Source organism: Aquarana catesbeiana, linkage group LG02 (assembly GCF_042186555.1).
Source record: "Aquarana catesbeiana isolate 2022-GZ linkage group LG02, ASM4218655v1, whole genome shotgun sequence".
Lineage (NCBI taxonomy): Eukaryota > Metazoa > Chordata > Amphibia > Anura > Ranidae > Aquarana > Aquarana catesbeiana.
In genome coordinates, this window is record NC_133325.1 from 18504505 (window position 1) to 18522516 (window position 18012).

At 41.9% G+C, this 18012-nt stretch overlaps 1 protein-coding gene across 1 annotated transcript in view; it reads left to right on the plus strand.

The window, feature by feature from the left end:
• The first annotated feature begins 3764 nt into the window (after window positions 1–3764).
• The window catches only part of LOC141126683 (uncharacterized), a 640228-nt gene continuing 625980 nt past the window's right edge, over window positions 3765–18012 (plus strand). Inside the window, exon 1 of the mRNA XM_073612648.1 lies at window positions 3765–5799. Coding sequence (XP_073468749.1) covers window positions 4090–5799 — 1710 coding nt within the window. The 5' untranslated portion in view covers window positions 3765–4089. The remainder of the gene's footprint in view (window positions 5800–18012) is intronic.

Sequence of the window (18012 nt, forward strand, 5' to 3'; positions counted from 1 at the left end):
AATGGCGGCGATCTGCGATTTTTATCGTGACTGCGATATTGCGGCGGACACATCGGACACTTTTGACACATATTTGGGACCATTCACATTTATACAGCGATCCGTGCTATAAAAATGCATTGATTACTGTATAAATGTGACAGGCAGTGAAGGGGTTAACTGTGTTGCTAAGGAGTGATTCTAACTGTAGGGGGCGGGGACTCACTAGGGGAGGAGACCGATCGGTGTTCCTCTGTACTGGGAACACACCATCGGTCTCCTCTCCTCTGACAGGAACGTGGATCTGTGTGTTTACACACACAGATCCACGGTCCTGCTGTGTTACCGGTAATCGCGGGTGCCCAGCGGACATCGCGACCGCCGGCCACGCGCACCGGGTGCCTAGTGACACGGCGGTCGCACGCGATCGGCGGCGGTGCACGCGCTCCCCCTGGTGGCCTAGGAAAGCGAGGACGTCATATGACGCCCGCTCGCAACGAGAGCTGCGCCGCCTGGCTGTCATTTGACGGCCGGCAAGCGGTTAAATGTAGGGTTTCCATGCTGGACAACTGTTTGGAAGTGGCCCTACATGTGCTTTAGGTACTAGCCTGTACCGCTGCACATGTCATGCACACCTCCTAACTTTCAAACTTGACAATAAGGGCCATTTAGGGGAGGTAGACAGCTGTGGTGTGCCACAGCAAAAAAGCAGATGTGGCCTAACTTTAAAGTGGGAGGGTCTTAAGAAGCATGGTTTTTATATTTTCAATAAAAAGAAAAAAAAAAACGGAGTGCCTTAAATTTGCCGAAACAAGCACCCAATATGTTGTAGTGACTGCATACACCGCCCTTAAACCCTTTCACTAGACTTTAACAAGAGGAATGAACATAAGATCTGGTCTGAACACAAGCTCGGACCAAACCTTGGCTATTTGGTAGTTCGAACAAATGCCCGCACATCTACCCATTCTGTGGGAGATGAACTTCACATAGGGTCTGTAACGGAACGTCCCACACTACACTTGAGTGCTTCTGTCAGTATATCGCTTCCTAAACTCTGGAACACGAGGCCGTGGATCTGGCTATAGTTTCCCCAAGAACCAGACAACACCAGTCTTGGAATAAACCAGAATAAGAACTGTTTATTTGAACAAGTATACAGGCTTTTATACGCTTGAGAAGGACATCCCCCCCACCCCCTTCTGATCAGATTACCCTAACAATAGAAACTGCACACAGGAATATAATTACAACAACAGACATCTACTATAAACATGAGGTTCATTAACCCCCTGGATGACTCGGAGGTCTGACCTTCCAGGTCAGACTTGCCGTCTCCTAGCTCACAAACTACAATACACATTATTGGAAGTATAAACACAGAACACCTTCAGACAATGGCAGAGTTAATTAGCACCAGGGTGGATATAAATCAATTATTTTTTTTTAAAAAATCAGTTTTTTTTTTTATTAAAATCGATTTTTACTCAAAGCATTTTCTTAAAATAAATTTGAAAAAAATAGATCTAAAGATACATTAATAGTTGATTCAGCATGAAATGGAGCTTAGTTATGTAGCACGAGGCTGTATATTCTGAAATATTTTTTATTTTTTTTTGGTAAATTCATTCAATGAATGCAAGCTGAGATAACATGCACTGCATTGATGCATTCATGCAATTTCACAGTAACCATGAGATAAAACAAAGTTCCGGAATATTCCTTTATCCCATTGTTTTGCAAATCAATGTACACTACGAACTGTATGATTGAATCGGTTCTGATATCGCTGTTTTACTAACCTGACAGCTTATTTTAAATAGGAAACCTTCATTTTGTTTGCAAATATTAAAGATTCTAACTACCAGCAAGAATAAGTCCTTACATTTAACTGCATGCCGACCGCTGCCTGTACATTTACGTCGGCAGAATGGCACGGCTGCGCAAATGGGCGTACCTGTACGTCCCTTTGAATTTCCCACCATGCCATCGCATGTGCGCCAGCTGTGAGCTCCGTGAGTAGGATCGTGGGTCCTGCGGACTCTATGTCCACAGGGATACCCACGATTGTCTCACGGAGAGGAAGAACGGGGAGATTCTAATGTAAACAAGCCTCTCTTCGTTCTGCCTAGTGACACTGATCACAGCTCCCTGTGATCGGGAGCTATAATCAGTAATGTGTCACACATGGCCCCTCCCCCCCATAGTTAGAATCACTCCTTAGGACACACTTAACCCCTTCCTAGCAAGCTAGTGGTTAACCCCTTCACTGCCAGTTTAATTTTTACAGTAATCAGTGCAATTTTATAGCACTGATCGCTGTAAAAAATGTGAATGGTCCCAAAAATGTGTCAAAAGTGTCCGATGTGTCGGCCATAATGTCGCAGTCGCGATAAAAATCGCAGCTCGCCGCCATTACTAGTAAAAAAAAAAAAAAATGCCATAAAACTAACTAAATTTTGTAGATGCTATAACTTTTGCGCAAACCAATCAAACATTTATTGCGATTTATTTATTTATTTTTTTACCAAAAATATGTAGAAGAATACGTATCGGCCTAAACTGAGGAAAAAATGTTTTTTGTAAATTTTTTTGGGGGGATATTTTGTTTGGGTGCCACGTCACACGACTGCGCAATTGTCAGTTAAAGCGACGCAGAGCCGAATCACAAAGTGCTCTGGTCAGCAAAATGGTCCGGGGCTGAAGTGGTTAAAGCGCCCTGTCCCCTCCTGCTAGCACGCAGAAACAAATGCATATGTAAACGGTATTCGAACCACGCGTGTGAGGTATCGCTACGATCATTAGTGAGGGCAATGTTTATAGCACTAGATCTTCCCTGTAGCTCTAAACTGGTAATCCTGTAAAAAAAAAAAATTTTACAGCGTTGCCTATGGAGATTTTTCTTTATGTATTGTGTTTTGGCGAAATTCCAGGAGTGTAGGCAATTTTCCATGTTTGGTATCTCTTTACTTGGCTTAACATCGTCTTTCATGTTTGGGAGTTCTGAGTAATTTTCTAGCAAAAAAATTATGATTTTTTTTTTTTTTTTTTTTTTTTGTGTTTACATTTTGGAAAGAAGTGTCAGAATTGGCTAGGTGGTTAAAATTCAATCCAATACAGCAGCCCGGAGGTGTTTTGTACACGGTTGATGTATGAAACTGTCTGACGGCTGATCACCTGGTAAAAGGTCGGGATTGACCCTTCACTCCGATCCTGTGATCAGCCGAGTCCCAAGGACTTGGTGATCACAGACCGCGCCGCAGGGGGCACGCAGGCAGCCCGAGCACAGGAGGACATCCATGTACGCCCTCCTGGCAATTTAAGCTCACGCTGTAGCTGTCTTTTGGCTATAGCGCGGGCTTCAAGTGGTTAAGGCATCCTCTGCAACAAAAATTTTTAATTTTCTTTTTTTTTTTTTTTTTTTTTTAGATACTCTCAAAATCGTTATCCGTTTTATAAGAAATGCCTACACTGGAACTTTCTATGTTTGTTTGACCACGGCAAGTGCATCAGCTGAATAATAATGAAAGATTCACGCTAATTCAGATTCACTTTGTGCATCAACATAGGCAAACGGCTTTTTCTTCTGCTCAGAAAAAGGTGAGAATTTGCAACAAGGTTTGTTAAAATTCCCAGTAATGTACATTGGTCACCCAGAGGGGATTGTTTTTTTGTTTTCAACAAAAGTGGAGGTACTTGTTAAATAACACTTTATTCATCCCTTTATATAGAATTCTGACTTTTATGTTTTAATTTTATTTTTTTTTTCTGTATAGGTGGACTGAAGAATCAACTTTTTTTTTTTTTTGTCATGTTGGCCTTCATAAGTACAACTAAGTCCCACAGGTAACAAGCCATATGGGTAATTTTTAAGGGACTAAAAGGCTTTATTACAGTTCACAGGAGGATTCCCACAGGACACAAGCCATATTGGTGTTCTTAATGTCATAAATGTTTTGGATGCTCTTCAACATCGATCCAGCTTCAGAGGACAACAGGAGAGAAGTATATTTGGCATTCTGGAATTGACAATCACTTTACAGCCCATTCATACATAAGAGAAATCATTTCAAAAGCAATTTCTTGTTTGAAACGTGACAAAGTTTTATCATGAAGGCAAAACTTATCAGACGCCAGACGTTTCACACTGGAGAGAAACCATTTCAGTGTTCAGAATGTGACAAAGCTTTTAAAACAAAGTCACATTTTATCACACACAAGTTTCTCCATACTGGAGAGAAGTCATATCAGTGTTCTGAATGTGACAAATGTTTTACAACCAATGGTAATCTTAACAAACACAAAATGGTTCACACCGGTGAGAAGCCATTTCAGTGCTCTGAATGTGACAAAGCTTTTATAGCGAAGGCAGATCTGATCAGACACCAGAGGGTTCACACTGGAGAAAAGCCATATCAGTGTTCTGAATGTGACAAAACTTTTAGATATGAGGAAGGCCTTAATGTACACAAGAGGATTCACACAGGGGAGAAAGGATTTCAGTGTTCCAAATGTGACAAATCTTTTCCACAGAAGGTACAGCTTATCTCACACCAGTGGGTTCACACTGGAAAGAAGCCATATCAATGTTCTGAATGTGATAAAGCATTTACTACAAAATCAGGTCTTATCACTCATACGATGATTCACACTGGAGAGAAGCCCTATGAGTGTTCTGAATGTGATAAAGCTTTTCAATTGAAGGCTAATCTTATCTCACACCAGAAGATTCACACTGGAGAGAAGCTGTATCAGTGTTCTGAATGTGATAAAGCTTTTGCACATAAGGAAAGCCTTAAACAACACCAGAGGATTCACACTGGAGAGAAGTTGCATGAGTGTTCTGAATGTCGGAAAGCTTTTGCAAACAAGCAACATCTTATCCTACACCAGAGGATTCACACTGGAGAGAAGCCGTTTAAGTGTTCTGAATGTGGCAAAGCTTTTACACTGAAGCCAACTCTCAACAGACACCAGAGAATTCACATTGGAGGGAAACCATATCAATGTTCTGTATGTGGTAAAGCTTTTAGACATAATGAAAGCCTGATCACACACCAGAAAGTTCACACCGGAGCGAAGCCACATCAGTGTTCTGTATGTAACATGACTTTTGCATTGAACTCAGAGCTTATCGTTCACCAGATACGTCACACTGGAGAGAAGCCATATCATTGTTCTGAATGTGATAAATGTTTTTCACATAAGTCACAGCTTTTCGGACACCAGAAGATTCACACTGGAGAGAAGCCGTTTCAGTGTTCAGAATGCGAACAAGCTTTTACAGTAAAGTCAAGGCTTATCATACATGAGAGGATTCACACTGGAGAGAAGCCGTATCAGTGTTCTGAATGTGACAAAGCTTTTCCCGGGAAGAAGGAGTATATCAGACACCAGAGGATTCACGCTGGAGAGAAGCCATATAAATGCTCTGAGTGTGACAGAGCTTTTACAATGCGGCCAGAGTTTATCAGACACAAGATGGTTCACACTGGAGAGAAGCCTTATCAATGTTCTGAGTGTGGTAAAGATTTTTCACGTAAGGATGGCCTTATCAGACACCAGATAGTTCACTCTGGAGAGAAGCCGTTTCAATGTTCAGAATGTGATAAAGCTTTTAAACATAAGGAAAGCTTTATTATACACCAGAAGGCGCACAAGGGTGAGAATCCATATCAGTGTTCGGAATGCGGCAAAGCTTTTACAGTGAAAAAAGATCTCATCAGACATCAAATGATTCACACTGGAGAGAAGCCTTATGAGTGTACTGAATGTGATAAAGCTTTTACTCAGAAGATGGGTCTTCTCAGACATCAGAGGGTCCACACTGCAGAGAAGCCAGAATGAGACAAAGCTTTTACAATTAATGCAGAGGATTCACAAGCTTCAGCTGCAGTGAGATAACTCTGGGAGAAGGGTGGATTATAAAGGGGTAAGCCCCAATGAAAGAGATGCAGGTGTCTCTTTAGTTTCACGCCCCATGTCATCCCACAAACTAGTGAAAAAGTATAACCCTACTTTAAAATCCAAACTAACAACAAACTTGGTTGAACATTTAATGCATTTTTATCCTTCACTAACTGAGCTGTGTTCCCAAGTGCCTTATCATTGCAAGATCCTGAGCTCATGCAATAACACTGCCTCAGTACCAGAGAATAGTGGTCAAGTGGCATCTTTCCAAGCCTTTAGAGTGTTAGGGGAAAGTCCTTTCCACATTCTTCTGACTGTTGAGACATCAGTGATGCTTGAAGGTTCCAGCTAATTCCACCTTGTCTACACCTTCTTTCAACATCCCACCCCCTCTCATGGATGACATTTTTACAGGCAAATTCTTTGTTCAGTGAGAAAGCAACTTCCTAAGCTGGTATAAGCTTTCCAACAGTGTGTTGCTGAAAAAGTTATGCCGTTTGAATGCATACCAAGTTCACGGTCAACGCCCTTCGGACAAAATTCCACGGATTGAAATCTGATCTTGTGTATGAGGCTTTAGAGATTCCAAAAGGTGAAGATTGGATGTCCTTTCCAAACTTATTTCTCTGTTTGCTCATCTCCATAGACTAATCACACTGTACAACTGAAAGAGATCTGAGCTTGCTAAGTGTGTAATCATATTCCTACAATTGGGGTTCTCTTAATTGACTCTGCGTGGATAGAGCTTTTTCTTTTTGGAAAGGTTTGTTTGTGAAAAACAATATTTGATCCTAGAAATGTTACGATGTTGGACCTAAGGTGTAACTATAGGTAATATCAGTAACTACATAAATGCTGAAACCTATCATTAACCATTTTGGTCCCCTGACCTTTCTCCACCTTAACCCCTTGAGTCACAGAGTATTTTCTTTCTTTTTTTTTTTTCTTTTTTGGCAAAGTCTCAGTTCTGTGCATTTATACCTTTTTAGCATCTGTAGTCTACACAAATGAATTGTACTTCAGTTTTTTGGGACAGATAGGGCTTTCATTTGGTAGGAAATTTGGATACGTATATTTTTTTTTCTTTGGCTTTTATAAGAAATAGTAGAAATTTGAAAAAAAAATTCCCTGTATGTTTTCCCAACATGGCGTTTCAGGTAATGTTATGCACCGCCAAATGTTTTATTTCAAAATATAATCAACAGTCTGCTGATTTCAAATGATATCACAATAGTGTGATTTTTATATAATGTAGTGGAATGGTAAAGCTCAGAGTGATGGTCCATGTTTTACTTTTAGCAGAGCTGCATTCCCCCTTTTTTTTTTTTTTTTCCTCGCACTTTATTTGCTCTTGGTGGGTCCTGGAAATGGTCAGTGGAGACCAGATTCAGACCCACACAGGCATCTGTGCAGCAGCAGATCACTTCCATCCATGATCTATTACTGGCTGCAACCAGTATCTCTAGAGTGGATATGTTTTATACAGCAAACTCTTCATAAATGGGATGGGGAATGATGAGTAAGATGACCCAGTGTACTGGAGTCATGGATCAGATAACCAGTGAAATCATTGAAGATATAGCAGATCTGACAGCAGAAGCGACTCAAACACTTAAGGCCAGCCATACACACTTCGAATCTCGGTTGGTTCAGCAGGAACCGGCTGAGATTCAAACTGTTTAAAGGATAGGCTGAATCTACCAAGTAGATTGATGAATTAATTTGGGTACAACCAACCTGCCAGAGTCTCTTATAATTATCGCTAGCTATAGCTGCTAGCAATTTCTCACTGTCTTCTACTGGCGAGGGCGGCTTCCCTGGGAGCAGACAATAGCTCGGCACGAGGGACTCCCCTGTCAGCACTGTCCATGCTGATGGGGTAATCGTGCAAATTTTTTTCCTGCAACCCATGGTTGCAGGAAAGTAATTTGCACCGTGCATGGCCTGCCTAAGACGGTGTCACAGAACTACATGGCTGGTGACTAGCTCTCAGATGCCCAAGGTGGAGTCTACCAACTGGTGTCAGAGTGTTGTACATTCATTTCAGATCATGAGGATCTCATATGCGGTCATCTACACAAGATAAAGGAGTTCCAACAGGCATCTGATTTGGGATTAAGTAGGATCCATTTTCTTGGATGGGAATGAGTTGGAACTTGGTTGAATAATATGGTGTGTTTGCTTCCTAAACCTTTAGTTGCTACTATAGTTTTGATAGTATTTTTACACATTGCTGTGTTGGAGTTTTTGTCTTTTTTTTTGAACAATGCACATTTTACGCCTGAAGACCAGCTAAAACCCAAATCATTAATCTGGTTGAAAGAAGACACAAGTCCATCCAGTTCAACTCGCAGAAAAAAACCCAAAACAAAACACACACAAATAGAAAGGCAAAAAAATCCCCAATAAAGCATGATCCAATTTGCTCCAGCAGGGGAACAATTGCTTCTTGATCCCCCCCCCCCCCCCAAAGAGGCAATCGGATATTCTCTGGATCAACTTTACCTATAAATGTTAGTACCCAGTTATATTATGTACATTTAGGAAAGAATCCCAGCCTTTGCTTTAACAAAAAAAAAAAAAATCTACTGAGCTGGTCAGAACCAGCTCTTGACATTCTGGTGGGAATTTTTCAGAACTAGAAGCTGGAGCAGCTTTGGCTATCGATCAGCTTCCGTCTTCATGTTGTTCAGTTATGCTTTGAAAATTTAAAGATGGAAGCCAATTGGATGCCTTGCACGCCTGATCCAGATTCTGGTTTTGATAAATCCCCCTCTATTTTTTTTTCTGAAAGCAGAGACTCTGAAGATTAAAATGGTGGTAACTGCAATAATTTTATGTACCATGATATCGGGGCAAATGTTTTCTCAAACCCACTAAGTTTAGTGTGCACAAACACAGTACATTACCCTTTTTTTTTTTTTGGGGTGGAATATAAAAGATGAGTTTGAGTCGAGTAAATGGATACCAAGCATGCCTTAAAATTTTATGTGCCCATGATATAGTGACAATCTTCAATACCCAAAATTATCCATAATGCCTAAAAAGTCTTCACAGTTCATTAGTTTAGAGTGAGTGGATTGCGGTTGTTGTTTTTGTAGGTAGCCACGCTGGACACATGCCTTTTACATTTGTGCATGTACATGGCGGCTTTAACACTTTGTGTTTTTTTTATTTATTAATCGAATACTACTTTATTTTTTTACTTAACTTTATTGCTACCACAGAAGTCCCCCATATGATAGAATATTGCTGACCACAGGTCCTCTTTAAGGAGATATAATAGGTATGTTGGACCCCTACTGTCACCTCTGGACCCCCAAAAACTATGGTCAAGGACAGATTATACTCCATCAGCTCCTTCCCTGGCCACAGCAGCTGGGGACTAATAATGCTGAACCCAGAGTAATGTCCTAAATGGGCCTGTCTGGTAGTAATGAGGAGAGTGTCATATGTTAATCAGTTTCTTAGCATAGATGATATAAATGCTATGAATATATCTTTGAAATATAAACAATAGAGCTTTTTTTATTTTGTTGTTAAAATGCTCTATCTATCTATCTATCGTGTGTGTTTTAATAAACTTGTATTACATTTTCACTGCACAACACGGTGGTCCGGTTTCTTCTACAACACATCTATCCACATCGTCATACTTAAGTTAAAGGAGTCTGATAGGATGGATTGTAAGCTAATTGTATCACTTAAAAGCAATGCTACTTATTTAAATATTACCTCTGGCCTTCCCTTTTAGATTTGCACAGGCTCTTCTTTTGTACTGAAATGGCTTACTCTGATTTCACTGCACATTGAGCTTCTCCACAATGTGCCCTAGAAGCTGCAGCAAGTCAGATAGAGCCCCACCCTTATTTCCAGTCTGGAGGAAGTCCAGCATCATCTAGCCTCTTTCTCCCCAACCTGACTGTCCCTGGCACGCCCCTTTCATTAATTGGGTTTCAGTTCTTTTAATCATGGAGTCTCAGAATCAGGGGCGGACTGATAACTCATGGGGCCCCCGGGCAATAGGAGATTATGGGGCCCCCAGGCAATCAGAGATTATGCGGCCACACAGTATACAATCACACAGTATACACAGACAGATGTAAAAAAAACACAGATTTATACATACTGTCCCTGGTTTTACTGAGGCTGGCAACCCTGAAGGGGCCCCCTAGTGGCCCAGAGCCCTCGGTCTGTGCCCGAGTGGCTCAATGGTCAGTCCGCCCCTGCTCAGAATGACATGTGGAGAGTACCCCAGCCTTGGGTTGGCTAAATTTTAGTGTTCTAGCTGAGCTGCACCCAGTTGCCCCGCAATCTATTTTTAAGGTCTGCTTGAACATTGTTCCTGTCTGCTGTTGGAAGAAGGTTCTAGCCATGCTACAAGAGGACCAGTCACTGGGGTTGTGAATGTTTATTGGACCTTGGCTAATCCCTGAGAGTCTGACTCAGAAGGCACGGCTGGAGAGACTATAAATATTTGGGAGGATCTGATGAGTACTCTTACCGCCGCCATGGATTGAAATCCTGCAGCACCCGTAAAGGTCCCCCTTGACTCGCCATGTTTGGAGGAAGAAAAATGCTGACTTTGATCCTAAGAACACCATTTCTACAGTCAAGCATGGAGGTGGAAACATTATGCTTTGGGGCTGTGTCTCTGCTAAAGGTACTGGCAGATTTTGCCGCATTGAGGGGCCAATGCATAGGGCCATGTATTGTAAAATCTTGGATGAGAACCTTCTTCCCTCAGCCAGAACACTGAAGATGGGTCGTGGATGTGCATGACAATTACCCAAACCATACCACCAAGGCAACAAAGAAGTGGCTCAAGAAGAAGCACATTATGGTCATGGTGTGGCCTAGCCAATCACCAGACCTCAGTCCTATAGAAAATTTATTGAGGGAGCTAAAACTTTGATTTGCCAAGTGACAGCAAAGAAATCTTAAGGATTTAGAGAAGATCTGTGAAGAAGAGTGGACCAAAATTCCTCCTGAGATGTGTGCAAACCTGGTCACCAACTACAAGGAACGTCTTACCTCTGTGCTTGCCAACAAGGGTTTCTCCACAAAGTACTAAGTTCTGTTTTGCTTGGGGATCAAATACTTCTTTTACTCACTGAACTGCAACTCAATTTATAACATTTGTATCATGTGTTTTTTCTGCATTTTTGGTTGATATCATTTAAAATACACATATGATGCAAAGGAATGAAGGGTCTATAATTTTTAAGTGGGCAAACTTACAAAATCTGCAGGTGATCAAATAATTATCTTCTCCACTGTATGTAGATAAATTTGGCAACCAGGCGAGGTTGAATAAAATGTCTCTCTTTCGTCCATGGTGTACACATGTTACAAACAGCCAACTCTAACGTGTTTCTGCCTATTAGGGCCTTACCCATAAAAACTATGAGTAAGGCCTTGATAGGCTGAAACGTGTTACTGTTGGCTCCATTTGAAACGTGTACTCCTTGGACGAAACAAAGACATTTTATTCAGCCTCACCTGGTTGCTGACTTGAATTGAAGGCCTCTAGACTGGAGCCTGATTTTTTTTTTTTAGTGTGCTATTATGACTGGATGCAAGCTGCCCGTGAACAGGTTAAAAGGGACCACATTTTCTTCTAATGGCCCTTTGGGGGTCATTGCTACACTAGGGTGGTTTGCACACAAGTCAACTTGCCTAAATACATCCATTCCTCCAGACTGACATTCACTCATCATGTTTTTGTTTTGCCCTTTATAAATATGGCTGCTGTGCCCTCTTCAATTTTTGATGAACTCATCAAGAGTGACCTGCCTATTGCAATGGATAATTAGGTAAGTCTTCAAGGAGAACACATGGACAGAGAAAGTGGATCTCTGAACACAGGTCACAGACTATACGTTAATGGAGCATCGCCTCACTGAGACACGCTATGAAGACAATACAACGTAATAATGTTCCTGTTTATAAAAAAAAAAAGTTTGTTTTACTGGATGTTACTTGTTCCTACATTTCAATACTTTAGCAAAAAAAAAAACAGTGGTAATCAAATAGCACCAAAAGCTCTATTTCTGTGAAAAAAGATATACAATTAATTTGTGTACAGTGTTGCATGACAATGCATTTGCCGGTTAAAGTAGTGCAGTGTCAAATGGCCTGGTCATGAAGGGGTAAAACCTTCTGGAGCTTAGGTGGTTAATGTCACACGGGCTCAACAACAAAACAGTAGCCTGCAGAGGGTGTAAAATTGGGCAACAATTGGAGGCACTATTGAGATTATCTTAGATAAGGACTTTAAAATATTACTATATCATCTACAGAAGCTTTGAGGCAGGGCCCAGGATGAGGGACTGTCTACAAAATATTTGTTCTATCATGTGCACCTATCTCTGTGAGCTCCAACATACTACAGGAGGCACTAAAAGACAATAAAACCTTGTAGTATGCCTCTCTTGTGGATTGAAGAAATGACGAATACAAGGCATGCCAAGGCATGCTTTGATTAGATGAGGTTTAGATTGTGATATGAGCCACCACTCCACCTTGGACAATTAGAGTAAGCCTTGTATTCATAAAAAAAAATATGAGGCTCTTCCTGAATGGCCAAGGCACCATGTAAGTCACTTTTTTTTCTTTTATGGCAGCAGAGGGGAAGACTCTGATACCCACGCAACTAGGGTAATGAGTCTAAGTGGTTTATGTGGAATTCTTACCAGGGACAAATGCCACCTTTTTTTTCTTCTAAAGACTGGAAAGACCCAAAGAGGCTGCAAATAATGTCTGGGATGTCATACCCAAAAGTAAAGACTATTGTTCTAAATGTCTTGTTGTTACGATGCATCTTTTTACAATTTACTCAACTGTAATAACAGCCAGCTAGACAGTGGCATGTTGCCACCTAGTGGAAGCCAATAATTCTTATCCTGCCAAAGTTGAGGAGCAAGAAATCATATTTAAACTTTCACTTGGATAATGAGGATAATCATGCAGAACATACATAGACACTAGGTGAGCAGCTGATAAAATACAGTGATGTTTTCTCTACTTATGACGTGGCAGAAATTGATCCCATGGAACTCATTATTGCCCTATATGTCGCGGAAATACATTTTCCCAGATGACTGAACGTTGTAATGCATGTGGTGGATATAGATTGTCCCGTGGGACACCACATTGTTCTACATGTGACAGACAGAGAGCATCCCACAAAACTTCATATTGTCTTGCATGTGGCAGATATTGATTGTCCCACAGGACTCCACATTGTCCTACATGTGGCCAGCAAAGATTTTCCCTCCACAATGTTTTGCCAGTTGGCAAAAAATGTTTCCTTGGACTCAATTGTGTCCGGCATGTAGTGTACATTGTGCCACGGGACTCTACATTTTAAAACACGTGGGAAACATAAGCTATTCTAAAGGAACTCCATGTTGTTCAATAAACGTGGTGAACATAGATTGTCCCACAGGATTCCACATTTTCAAATCCATGTTGTGGTCATAAATTGTCCCAAGGTGCTCCACATTGTCCTGCATGTGGTAGACTTAAATTGTCCCATGGTTCTATACAATTTTTCAACATGTGACACACCTAGATTATTCTACAGGACCCCACATAATTTTGCATGTGGTGGACAAAGATTGTCCACAAGTCTGCTCATTGTCCAATCCATGTGGTGGATATAAATTGTATCATGGGACTCAACATTATCCTGCATGTGGCAGACCAGACATAGATTTCCCATGGGGCTCCACATTTTTCCGCATATGACAGTTATAGGACAATGTGCTATGGAGCAATCTATATGTGGCAGAGATTATTTCATGTGATTCCACATTGGCCTCCATGTGGCGGCATAGATTTGTCTTATGCATCTCCACATATTCCAATGTGATAAAAATAAATTGTCCCATGGTACTCAACATAGGCCTGTATGTGGAGAACATAGCTCATACTACGAGATCCCACATTGTCCTGCATCTGGCAGACATAGATAGATGTGATTCAACATCGACCAACTTGTAGTGGACATAAATTGTTCCACAGAACACAACATTGTCTTGCATGTAACTGATTTACAGTAGCTTTACTACATATTGTCCTGCATATGAAAATCATAGATTGTCCCATTGGTCTCTACATTGGTCTGCATGTGGCAGATTTAGAATTTCCCATGGGACTCCAAATTACCTCTTGAATTGGCAAATATGGATGTTCCCATGGGACTTAACGGTGCATATGCTGGTAATAGATTACCCCGCATTCTCCTGTATGTGGCAGACATAGAATCTCCAACAACACTCCACATTGTCCGGCATGTGGTGGACATAGATTGTCTGAAGGGACTCAACAATATCCTGACGTGACAAATAGAGATAGTGCCACAGAACTCCACCTTGTCCTGCAAGAGACGTACATAGGGACTCCAAATTGGCCTACATATTGTGGACATAGATTATTCACAAAACTACACACTGACCTGCGTTTGTCAGACATAGATTTTTCCCATGGGACTCTATTTTGGACTTCACGTGGTGAACACCGATTGTGTCATGGAACTCCACATTGTCCTGCATGTGGCAGACATAAATTCGCCCATGGGACTCCCCAATCCCCACTGTCCAATTCATCAGTGGACGTAAATAGTTTTACCGGACTCAATATTGTACTGTATGTGGCAGGCATATGATTGTCCCATGGGACTCCGCATTATCTGTACATGTAGTGGACATGGATTTTCTCATGGCACTACATATTGTCTTGCATAAGTCAGACATTCACTATATTACCAAAAGTATTGGGACGCCTGCCTTTACATGCACATGAACTTTAATGGCATCCCAGTCTTAGTCCATAGGATTCAATATTAAGTTGGCCCACCCTTTGCAGCTATAGCAGCTTCAACTCTTCTGGGAAGGCTGTCCACAACGTTTTGGAGTGTGTCTATGGGAATTTTTGACCATTCTTCCAGAAGCGCATTTGTAAGATTAGGCACTGATGTTGGACAAGAAGGCCTGGCTTGCAGTCTGCGCTCAAATTCATCCCAAAGGTGTTCTATCGGGTTGAGGTCAGGACTCTGTGCAGGCCAGTCAAGTTCTTCCACCCCAAACTTGTTCATCCGTGTCTTTATGGACCTTGGCTTTGTGCACTGGTCAAATCATTTGGTGGAGGGGGGATTATGGTTTGAGGTGTTTTTCAGGGGTTGAGCTTGACCCCTTAGTTCCAGTGAAGGGAGTCCTGACCTCAACCCAATAGGACACCTTTGGGATGAATTAGAGTGGAGACTGCGAGCCAGGCCTTCTCTTCCACATCAGTGACCTCACAAATGCGCTTCTGGAAGAATGATCAAACATTCCCATGCATGAAGGTCAATGATGAACTTGTAGGACAATCTACTTCTGCCACTACAGGAAAATGTGTAGTTGCATTGCAAAAATCTATGTCCGCAATATGTTGTCCTACATGTGGTGGACACAGATTGCCCCATGGCACTCTGCAATAGCCAGCATGTGGGGAACATACAGTATAATGTTCCATAGGACCCAGTCTTGGCCTGCTATTGGCAGGCCATAGTTTATCCCATGAGACTCCACATTATCTTTCATGTGGTGGACATAGCCTGTCCTGCCTGTGGAGGAGTTAGATTGTCTCACAGGACTCCATATTATTCAGCATTAGCAGTCACTTGGGGCTCCACTCTGTCTTGAATGTAGAAAACAGATTGTTCCAAATTACTCCACTTCAATACATGTTGCAGACATAAATAGTCTAATGTGACTCTGTGCTGTCCTTCATGTGGCAGATATACTGTAGGTTATCGCATGGAGTCCACTTTATTCAATCCATGTAATGGACTTAGATTGCCCCAAAGGATTCAATGTTGTCCAGTCCATGTGGGGGACATAGATTGTCCAATGGGACTCCACACTATCCAATCCACATGATGGACAAAGATAGCCTCACAGTCTACATATTGTCCTTCATGGAGTGGACATGAATTGTCCCATACAGCTCCACGTTGTCCTGCATGTGGCAAATGTAGATTATCCCATTAGATTTAAAAAATGTTTACATGTGTGTAGGATATAGGTTGTATCACTGGACTTCGTATTGTTCTTCATGTGGCAGAAATAGATCATCCGAAGGGTATCCATATGCTTCGTGTGACACTGAGACCCCACATTGTTGCTGCATGTGGTAGACACAGATCATCCTATGAGACTCCATGTTTTCCTGCATATGGTATGTAGCACTCTATTAGTTAGGTGCTAATGTGTAGGTAGGATTTAGGTAGATGTACTGTAGTTATTTTGGGCTCAGCTGTACTCAGTGGAGGTAGGTTTGACTAGTGTAGGCTGTTCTACGTTCTGCAGCTGCAGGCTTGCATGTTTCCACCTGTTTTTCCAGAAAGTGCTGAAAAATTGTGGTGGAGAAGGTAGAGCCTGAGCTGATTGTGTATGCAGCCTCAGCCAATCCCTGGTCAGGTGAGTGACCAGCAGTTGGCTGAGAGGTGTATATAAGGTCTGGAGCATGGAATAGCAGGGTTCACTGCCTGCTGGAGAGTGACCCAGCAAGGAAGCAATATTAAACCTTCCAAGGCCTTTGAGAAGCAGCAAGAAGTTCAATCCATGTAGTGGGCATAGATTGTCTGGCAAAACTCAACATTGTCTCTACATTTGACAGATATATATTGTCCTGTGCGGCGCCACATTGTCCTGAATGTTGTGGATATAGATTGCCCCATTGGACTTCATATTGTTCTGCATGAGCTGGACATCAATTTTTCTACGAGATGCCACATCATTGCAAAGATGGCAATAGATTTTTCTACGGGGCTCAACAATGATTCTGCATGTGGCAGACATATATGGTACCATGGGATTCCATATAGTCTTCAATGTTGTGGAATTAGATTGCCCCATGGAACTTTACATTGTTCTGCATGTGACAGACTTAGATTTTCCTATGAGACTCCACGTCATCTTTGCATATGGTGGATATAGATTGTCCTATGGGACTTCATTTTGTGGGCATAAATTGTCCATGTGAGGGACACACAGTAGATTGTTCCATGGGACTCCACATTTTGCAATCCATGTGGTGGTCATAGATTGTCTTGCATGCGTCTACAATCTTTTGCATGTGGCAAACAAAGGTTGTTCCTCCTGGATCTATATTGTCCTGAATGTGGAAGACATAGAATGACTCTCAGGACTCTACACTGTCCTGCATGTTGAGGAGATAGATTGTCCCATGGACTTCACATTTGCTCTGCATGTCTAATATACAATACGAGTCAACATTGTCCTGCATATGACCAACATAGTCTATCTCATGAAACTCTACATTTTCCAATCCACATGATGAACGTAGATTGTACCACAGGATTCTGCAATGTTTAAACCATGTGGAGGACATAGATTGTCCCACAGACTCCACATTATCCTAGCCATGTGGCAGATGTAGTTCCACAGTTCTCCATGTTGTCTAATCCAAACATAGATTGTCCCATGGGACACCATATTGATGTGCATTTGGTAGACAAAGATTGTCCTCCTTGGCTCCCTATTGTCCTAAATGTGGAAGACATACATTGACCGTCGGGACTCCACACTGTACTGCATGTGGAGGATATGGATTGTACTGTGGGACTCCACATTTGCCTGAATATGGTTGACATTGATTGTCTCATGGAACCTCTTCTTCTGCATTTGGCAGACATAGACATTGGTGTTAAAACAGAACTCTGGGCAATTTTTTTTTTCATGTAGAGTGGGGCTGTGCCCACACTGCATGGGTTAACTGCTTGCTTTTTTTCTAGGGGAGAGAACAGCAGAGATGTATTTACCTTACCTGACGATCCTCCTCACACAAGACCAGTCTGGCACCCCCTCGCTCCAGCCGTCTTGAAAATGGACTGTTCCTGAAGTCAGCCCTCTCCATAGACAGAAACTGTCTGCTGGACTGTGGGGGAGCTGGATTTTCTGGAGGTTCAGTGGATCAAGTGAGTATGAACTTTGTTCGCACCCCAAGAAAAAACGAGTAGTTGACCCATGCAGTGTGGGCACAGCCCCACTGCATGGGGGAAAGAAAAATTGCCCTGTGTTGGGCTCTAAGCAAGCAGTGGGTGCTTGCATCCAC